At 34.1% G+C, this 9,931-nt stretch overlaps 1 protein-coding gene across 1 annotated transcript; it reads left to right on the forward strand.

Annotated features, from left to right (window-relative positions):
• Positions 1–54: 54 nt before the first annotated feature.
• LOC133294223 (uncharacterized) lies at positions 55–2,044 on the forward strand (the record flags this gene model as incomplete). The annotated part of the gene is made up of 3 exons (XM_061492876.1): positions 55–455; positions 514–1,417; positions 1,721–2,044. Coding segments are annotated over 3 exons (1,629 nt in total), but the record flags the coding sequence as incomplete, so codon positions are not given.
• Between the last annotated feature and the right edge of the window lie 7,887 nt (positions 2,045–9,931).

Raw genomic sequence — 9,931 nt, forward strand, 5'->3', positions numbered from 1 at the left:
TGCCAAGGTTATGCTATTACTTGGCCATTATTTGAGAGGCATTTTCTGCAAAAGTACTTCCCTGAAGAAGCCAGGGAAAGGAAGAAGAGTGAGTTTGAAGACCTCCGGCAGGGAGGCATGACTGTGGATGAATATCTCAGCAAGTTCAACCGCTTGGCAAAATATTCTTGTTATGGTAGAACTCCCCTCACTCCAGAAGACAAGGCCTTTCGATTCAGGAAGGGTCTGAATGATATGATAGCAGACAAACTGGCGGGTCATTGCACCAGAAATTTTGTGGAGTTGATCGAGCAGTGCCAGAATATTCAGGAGCACTATCGTACCAGGGGAAAGGAAGCAGCAGGAAAGAGCTTCAGTGGGAGGACTACGCCCTGGAAGAGTAAGGGCAAGGGTTTGCAAGCACAGCAGAACACCAAGTTTAAGAAGACTCCCTTTGTGAAGAATGGAAGCGGAATGTTTAGTGCAGGAAAATTCCCACTTGTGCCAAGTGTGGGAAGCAGGTCATTATTCCAGAAAGTGCCCCAAGAAGACGGGGCAAGTTGCAGCCATTCAGGCGATCCCTATTCAGTCCGTGCCTACTCAGAGAGCCATAGAGGAGCCTATGGCGCCCACTAGTGCCAGGGTATATGCAGTGACACAGCAGGAGGCAGAGAGGTCTCCAAACCTTATCAGAGGTACTATTCTTATCAGAGGATATGCTTTTGATGCCATGTTTGATTCTGGAGCTACCCACTCCTTCATATCGGAATTTGTTGCTAATGGGGTACATTTACCCATTTGTGAGTTCACGCCTCCCATGGTAGTGAAGACTGCCACCGGAGACATTGTTTCTACTTCCTTGAAGTGCAAAGAAGTCAGATTCATATATGAGCAAGAAGAGTATATGGTGGATTTGATAGTGCTTGAGGGCATGAATCTACACATTATCTTAGGTATGGATTGGCTGGTCCGATATGGTGTGATGCTAGATTGTTGTAGCAGAAGGGTTTTCTTTGCTGCAAAAGGAGAAAAACCGGACAGTTTGTACTTGACGGCACAAAAATTAAATAAGGCTCTAAATGAGGGAGATGCAGGATACATTATCCTGGGAGGACTCGTAGGAGACTCCAAAGAACCTACTGCTAATATTCCGGTTGTATGCGAGTTTGAAGATGTATTTCCGGAAGAAATTCCTCATTTTCCACCTGAGAGGGAGATTGAATTCTCAATTGACTTAGTACCTGGTGTGGGGCCTATCTCATTGGCTCCATACCGGATGTCACCAGTGGAGCTAGCTGAGCTGAAGAAGCAGTTAGAAGAATTATCCCGCAAGAACTTTATCAGACCGGGTGTATCTCCTTGGGGTGCACCAGTCATCTTCGTGAAAAAGAAGGATGGGACTATGAGGTTGTGCACTGATTATCGACAGTTAAACAAGGTAACAGTAAAGAACAAGTATCCTCTACCACGCATTGATGATCTGTATCAGCTCAGGGGTGCTTCAGTGTTCTCAAAGATTGATCTTCGTTCCGGATATCACCAGATTCGGGTAAAAGCAGAGGATATTCCGAAGACGGCTTTCCGATCTAGATATGGGCACTATGAGTATCTAGTGATCCCATTTGGGCTTACTAATGCCCCGACCGTGTTCATGAGTTATATGAACCGAATTTTCAAACCACATTTAGATCAGTTTGTTGTAGTATTCATTGATGATATTCTGATCTACTCCAAAAGTAAGGAAGAACATGCAGAGCATTTGAAGATAGTTCTACAGATTTTAAGGGAGCATCAGTTATATGCCAAACCATCCAAGTGTGAGTTTTGGTTACATGAGATCCAGTTTCTTGGACACGTCATATCATCTACAGGAGTGGCTGTTGATCCGAGTAAAATTGAAGCTGTGCTGGATTGGGAGAGACCCAAGAGTGTTACTGAGATCCGAAGTTTTCTGGGTTTAGCAGGATACTACAGGCGGTTTATTAATGGATTCTCCAGAATTGCCTTGCCATTGACTAGGTTGACCCGAAAAGGGGTGCCATTTGCATGGACCCTTGGGTGTGATGTGAGTTTTCAAGAATTGAAAGATAAGTTGACTACCGCACCGGTTCTGATTCTTCCTGATCCGGAGAAGAGATTTGAGATCTATTGTGATGCATCCAAGTATGGATTAGGGTGTGTGTTGATGCAGGAGCGAAAGGTAGTGGCCTATGCTTCTAGACAGTTGAGACCACATGAAGAGAATTACCCTACTCATGATCTTGAGTTAGCGGCCGTGGTTTTTGCATTGAAAATATGGAGACACTTCTTGTATGGTGCTACCTTCACAGTTTTTAGTGATCACAAAAGCTTGAAGTATCTATTCGATCAAAAGGTGCTTAATATGAGACAAAGGAGATGGATGGAATTCCTGAAGGATTATGAGTTTGATGTTGGACGTTTAGCAAGTGCACTAGTCGTACAAGTAATAAAATGATGAGTAAAGATCGTTCCCACGAGGAATTGTGTTCAAACACCAATATACCATAGAAAACTAATTTGAATCAAATAAGAGTTTGTAAAAATCATGAATAATTTGTCACCAGAAAATTGATTGTAAGTAATTTGACACAAAGTAAATATGGATTAGGAATTAATAAAAACAACAAGTAGTCAGAAAACAACTTTCCTCCATGATAACCCATATAAAAATTGATCATATGATGAATTCCTTTCCATGTGATGTTAATCAACCTTTTACTTATCATCAAGATGTAATCCCTTACTACCCTGATAGATACATTAATCAGAAACCCCAATCCCTTGGTGATCCCTTTCTTAATACATGCATTAATTACTAAGGTCTTAAGATCACATCAGAATCCTAGCATCAATCCCTTGACTACTAGAATTCTGATGTTGAGATTATCAAATACAGAAGTCATATAAACATCCATGTTCTATACTACTTCTTTGATAGAAATAATTAACTCAGAAAATCTCAAATCAACACATGAAAAATACTTCATCATATTAATCAAATCAACATAATATTATCATGGAGTTCCATTGCATTCAGACTACAAAGACTCTACTCAGACATGACTAAGGAATAAATAAGAGAAGAAGAAACAAACTTCATTTCCATGTTGAAAGTCTTCAATCTCCAAACTATTACAAGGAAATCCTAATACAAAAACTAAGAGAATTTAGAGAGAAGTCAGACTAAATTTAAGAGAGAGAGAGAGTTCAGATCCCCCAGATTCTGATCTAAGTGTCAAGGCTTTGCCTTATATAGTGTTACAATTAAAAACAGAAAACTGATGTGGGCGCTAAAACGTCCATAAGTGGCCGTTTTAGCGTCCATGCTTTACGTATGCTCAACTGCTTTTAACTGATTTCAACGCTAAAACGTTAAGGAATGACCGTTTTAGCGTCCAAACTTGGTGAATGCTCAACTAACTTTAACTGACTCCAACGCTAAAATGTTTGATTTGGACGTTTTAGCGGTGAAGACCAGAATCTTTTTCCACTTTAGGGCGCTAAAACGCATATTGCAGGCCGTTTTAGCGCCCAAGACTAGCAATTTTCCATCTTCTTAGTGTAGCAGCGCGCTAAAACGCTCTGTGTGGACGTTTTAGCGCTCATCACCAGCAAGTTTTGGCCTCTTCCTGTAACAGGGCGCTAAAACGCTCAGTGGGGTTGAGAAACTGTCTGAAATTGGGTAAATCATCCCAGCATCAAGCAACTTCACCACCTCCTTCCTCACTACTTCCTTCATAGTGGGGTTGAGTCTCCTCTGTGGTTGCCTTACTGGTTTGACCTCTTCTTCCATCAATATTTTGTGAGTGCAAAAGGAAGGATTAATACCCTTAAGATCTGAAAACTGCCATCCAATAGCCATTTTATTCTTCTTGAGTACCTTAATCAACTTCCCTTCTTCCTCATCAGACAACATTGCATTAATGATTGCTGGATATGTTTGATCATCCCCAAGGAACACATACTTCAAATGTGAAGGTAATTCTTTAAGTTCTACCTTAGGTGCTCCTTTTGGAATGTCATCAATCTTCTTCTCAAGCTCTTCCACTTCTGGCTCTTCTTGGTAATCCTATGTACCTGTCTCTTCTTCTGATCTTTGTTCCTCAACTGGGAATTCTTATTTTTTATTCACTTCTTCCACAGCCTCCTGTATCACATCCAATCTAAAACAATCCTCCACATCAACAGGATGCTTGATGGTTTCAAATGCATCAATTGTGACTGTTTCCTCATCCACCCTTAGCAACAACTTTCCTTGTTCAACATCTATCAAAGATCTTGCAGTTGCTAAAAAGGGTCTTCCTAACAATAAAGGACTTTCTGTATCCTCTTCCTCCATGTCAAGAAAAAAGAAAAAAGAAATACAAGTGTTGCATTCTTATTGGAAGGACCACAAATACAGGGATCATAATAAATTTTTCCACTTTGTGCTATCTTTTCCCCTTTTTGTGTGCTTTAGTTTTCTGTACCATTTCTTTTTTTTTTTTCTCTCTCTCTATTGCAGAGAGAAAAAAAGAAAAAAAATAAATACAAGTGTTGCATTCTTATTGGAAGGACCACAAATACGGGGATCATAATAAATTTTTTCACTTTTTGCTATCTTTTCCCCTTCTTGTGTGCTTTATATTTTCTGTACCATTTATTTTTTTTCTTTCTCTCTCTATTGGAGAGAAAAAAATAGAAAAAAAATAAATACAAGTGTTGCATTCTTATTGGAAGGACCACAAATACAGAGATCATAATAAATTTTTCCACTTTGTGCTATATTTTCCCCTTTTTGTGTGTTTTTACTTTTTCTGTACCATTTCTTTTCTTTTCTTTTCTTTCTCTCTCTCTATTGGAGAGAGAAAAAATAAAAAAATAAAAAATAAATAAATACAAGTGTTGCATTCTTATTGGAAGGACCACAAATACGGGGATCATAATAAATTTTTCCACTTTGTGCTATCTTTTCCCCTTGTGAGCTTTATTTTTTCTGTACCATTTCTTTTTTTTTCGATCTCTCTCTATTGGACGGAGAAAAAAAGAAAAAAAAGAAAAAAATAAATAAATACAAGTGTTGCATTCTTATTGGAAGGACCACAAATACGGGGATCATAATAAATTTTTCCACTTTGTGCTATATTTTTCTCTTTTTGTGTGTTTTTATTTTTTTCTGTACCATTTCTTTTCTTTTCTTTTCTTTCTCTCTCTCTATTGGAGAGAGAAAAAAATAAAAAAATAAAAAATAAATAAATACAAGTGTTGCATTCTTATTGGAAGGACCACAAATACGGGGATCATAATAAATTTTTCCACTTTGTGCTATCTTTTCCCCTTTTTGTGTGCTTTATTTTTTCTGTACCATTTTTTTTTCTTTTTTTTCTTTCTCTCTCTATTGCAGAGAGAAAAAAAGAAAAAAAATAAATACAAGTGTTGCATTCTTATTGGAAGGACCACAAATACAGGGATCATAATAAATTTTTCCACTTTGTGCTATTTTTCCCCTTTTTGTGTGTTTTATTTTTTCTGTACCATTTCTTTTTTTTTCTTTCTCTCTGTATTGGAGAGAGAAAAAAAGAAAAAAAAAATAAATACAAGTGTTGCATTCTTATTGGAAGGTCCACAAATATGGGGATCATAATGAATTTTCCACATTGTGCTATCTTTTCCCCTTTTGTGTGCTTTATTTTTTCTGTACCATTTCTTTTCTTTTCTTTTTCTTTCTCTCTCTATTGGAGAGAGAAAATAAAGAAATACAAGTGTTGCATTCTTATTGGAAGGACCACAAATACGGGGATCATAATAAATTTTTCCACTTTGTGCTATATTTTTCTCTTTTTGTGTGTTTTTATTTTTTTCTGTACCATTTCTTTTCTTTTCTTTTCTTTCTCTCTCTCTATTGGAGAGAGAAAAAAATAAAAAAATAAAAAACAAATAAATACAAGTGTTGCATTCTTATTGGAAGGACCACAACGGGGATCATAATAAATTTTTCCACTTTGTGCTATCTTTTCCCCTTTTTGTGTGCTTTATTTTTTCTGTACCATTTCTTTTTTTTTTCTCTCTCTATTGCAGAGAGAAAAAAAGAAAAAAAATAAATACAAGTGTTGCATTCTTATTGGAAGGACCACAAATACGGGGATCATAATAAATTTTTCCACTTTGTGCTATCTTTTCCCGTTTTGTGTGCTTTATTTTTTCTGTACCATTTCTTTTTTTTCTTTTTCTCTCTATTGGAGAGAGAAAAAAAGAAAAATAAAAAAAATAAATACAAGTGTTGCATTCTTATTGGAAGGACCACAAATACGAGGATCATAATAATTTTAATAAATTTTTCCACTTTGTGCTATCTTTTCCCCTTTTTGTGTACTTTATTTTTTCTGTACCATTTCTTTTTTTTTTCTTTCTCTCTCTATGGGAGAGAAAAAAAAAGAAAAAAAAGAAAAAGAAAAATTAAATACAAATGTTGCATTCTTATTTGAAGCACCACTAATACGGGGATCGTAATAAATTTTTCGACTTTGTAAAATCTTTTTCCCTTTTTGTGTGCTTTATTTTTCTGTACCATTTCTTTTTTTTCTTTCTCTTTATTATAGAGAGAAAAAAAGAAAAAAGAAAATAATTACAACTGTTACATTCTTATTGGAAGGACCACAAATACGGGGATCATAATAAATTTTTCCACTTTGTGCTATTTTTCCCCTTTTTGTGTGCTTTATTTTTTCTGTACCATTTCTTTTTTTTCTTTCTCTCTGTATTGGAGAGAGAAAAAAAGAAAAAAAAATAAATACAAGTGTTGCATTCTTATTGGAAGGTCCACAAATATGGGGATCATAATAAATTTTTCCACATTGTGCTATCTTTTCCCCTTTTGTGTGCTTTATTTTTTCTGTACCATTTCTTTTCTTTTCTTTTTCTTTCTCTCTCTATTGGAGAGAGAAAATAAAGAAATACAAGTGTTGCATTCTTATTGGAAGGACCACAAATACGGGGATCATAATAAATTTTTCCACTTTGTGCTATATTTTTCTCTTTTTGTGTGTTTTTATTTTTTTCTGTACCATTTCTTTTCTTTTCTTTTCTTTTCTTTCTCTCTCTCTATTGGAGAGAGAAAAAAATAAAAAAATAAAAAACAAATAAATACAAGTGTTGCATTCTTATTGGAAGGACCACAAATACGGGGATCATAATAAATTTTTCCACTTTGTGCTATCTTTTCCCCTTTTTGTGTGCTTTATTTTTTCTGTACCATTTCTTTTTTTTTTCTTTCTCTCTTTCTATTGCAGAGAGAAAAAAAGAAAAAAAATAAATACAAGTGTTGCATTCTTATTGGAAGGACCACAAATACGGGGATCATAATAAATTTTTCCACTTTGTGCTATTTTTCCCCTTTTTGTGTGCTTTATTTTTTCTGTACCATTTCTTTTTTTTCTTTCTCTCTGTATTGGAGAGAGAAAAAAAGAAAAAAAAATAAATACAAGTGTTGCATTCTTATTGGAAGGTCCACAAATATGGGGATCATAATAAATTTTTCCACATTGTGCTATCTTTTCCCCTTTTGTGTGCTTTATTTTTTCTGTACCATTTCTTTTCTTTTCTTTTTCTTTCTCTCTCTATTGGAGAGAGAAAATAAAGAAATACAAGTGTTGCATTCTTATTGGAAGGACCACAAATACGGGGATCATAATAAATTTTTCCACTTTGTGCTATATTTTTCTCTTTTTGTGTGTTTTTATTTTTTTCTCTACCATTTCTTTTCTTTTCTTTTCTTTCTCTCTCTCTATTGGAGAGAGAAAAAAATAAAAAAATAAAAAACAAATAAATACAAGTGTTGCATTCTTATTGGAAGGACCACAAATACGGGGATCATAATAAATTTTTCCACTTTGTGCTATCTTTTCCCCTTTTTGTGTGCTTTATTTTTTCTGTACCATTTCTTTTTTTTCTTTCTCTCTCTATTGGAGAGAGAAAAAAATAAAAAAAAATAAATACAAGTGTTGCATTCTTATTGGAAGGACCACAAATACGGGGATCATAATAAATTTTTCCACTTTGTGCTATATTTTTCTCTTTTTGTGTGTTTTTATTTTTTTCTGTACCATTTCTTTTCTTTTCTTTTCTTTCTCTCTCTCTATTGGAGAGAGAAAAAATAAAAAAATAAAAAACAAATAAATACAAGTGTTGCATTCTTATTGGAAGGACCACAAATACGGGGATCATAATAAATTTTTCCACTTTGTGCTATCTTTTCCCCTTTTTGTGTGCTTTATTTTTTCTGTACCATTTCTTTTTTTCTTTCTCTCTCTCTATTGCAGAGAGAAAAAAAGAAAAAAAATAAATACAAGTGTTGCATTCTTATTGGAAGGACCACAAATACGGGGATCATAATAAATTTTTCCACTTTGTGCTATCTTTTCCCGTTTTGTGTGCTTTATTTTTTCTGTACCATTTCTTTTCTTTTGTTTCTCTCTCTCTATTGGAGAGAGAAAAAAAGAAAAAAAAATAAATAAATACAAGTGTTGCATTCTTATTGGAAGGACCACAAATACGAGGATCATAATAATTTTAATAAATTTTTCCACTTTGTGCTATCTTTTCCCCTTTTTGTGTACTTTATTTTTTCTGTACCATTTTTTTTTTCTTTCTCTCTCTATGGGAGAGAGAAAAAAAGAAAAAAAAGAAAAAGAAAAATTAAATACAAATGTTGCATTCTTATTTGAAGCACCACTAATACGGGGATCGTAATAAATTTTTCGACTTTGTAAAATCTTTTTCCCTTTTTGTGTGCTTTATTTTTCTGTACCATTTCTTTTTTTTCTTTCTCTTTATTATAGAGAGAAAAAAAGAAAAAAGAAAATAAATACAAGTGTTACATTCTTATTGGAAGGACCACAAATACGGGGATCATAATAAATTTTTCCACTTTGTGCTATTTTTCCCCTTTTTGTGTGCTTTATTTTTTCTGTACCATTTCTTTTTTTTTTCTTTCTCTCTGTATTGGAGAGAGAAAAAAAGAAAAAAAAAATAAATACAAGTGTTGCATTCTTATTGGAAGGTCCACAAATATGGGGATCATAATAAATTTTTCCACATTGTGCTATCTTTTCCCCTTTTGTGTGCTTTATTTTTTCTGTACCATTTCTTTTCTTTTCTTTTTCTTTCTCTCTCTATTGGAGAGAGAAAATAAAGAAATACAAGTGTTGCATTCTTATTGGAAGGACCACAAATACGGGGATCATAATAAATTTTTCCACTTTGTGCTATATTTTTCTCTTTTTGTGTGTTTTTATTTTTTTCTCTACCATTTCTTTTCTTTTCTTTCTCTCTCTCTCTCTATTGGAGAGAGAAAAAAATAAAAAAATAAAAAACAAATAAATACAAGTGTTGCATTCTTATTGGAAGGACCACAAATACGGGGATCATAATAAATTTTTCCACTTTGTGCTATCTTTTCCCCTTTTTGTGTGCTTTATTTTTTCTGTACCATTTCTTTTTTTTCTTTCTCTCTCTATTGCAGAGAGAAAAAAGAAAAAAAATAAATACAAGTGTTGCATTCTTATTGGAAGGACCACAAATACGGGGATCATAATAAATTTTTCCACTTTGTGCTATATTTTTCTCTTTTTGTGTGTTTTTATTTTTTTCTGTACCATTTCTTTTCTTTTCTTTTCTTTCTCTCTCTCTATTGGAGAGAAAAAAAAATAAAAAAATAAAAAACAAATAAATACAAGTGTTGCATTCTTATTGGAAGGACCACAAATACGGGGATCATAATAAATTTTTCCACTTTGTGCTATCTTTTCCCCTTTTTGTGTGCTTTATTTTTTCTGTACCATTTCTTTTTTTTCTTTCTCTCTCTCTATTGCAGAGAGAAAAAAAGAAAAAAAATAAATACAAGTGTTGCATTCTTATTGGAAGGACCACAAATACGGGGATCATAATAAATTTT

Source organism: Gastrolobium bilobum, unplaced genomic scaffold (genome assembly GCF_033153095.1).
Source record: "Gastrolobium bilobum isolate Gb01-03AN ecotype WA unplaced genomic scaffold, APGP_CSIRO_Gbil_v1 utg205285, whole genome shotgun sequence".
NCBI classification, from domain to species: domain Eukaryota; kingdom Viridiplantae; phylum Streptophyta; class Magnoliopsida; order Fabales; family Fabaceae; genus Gastrolobium; species Gastrolobium bilobum.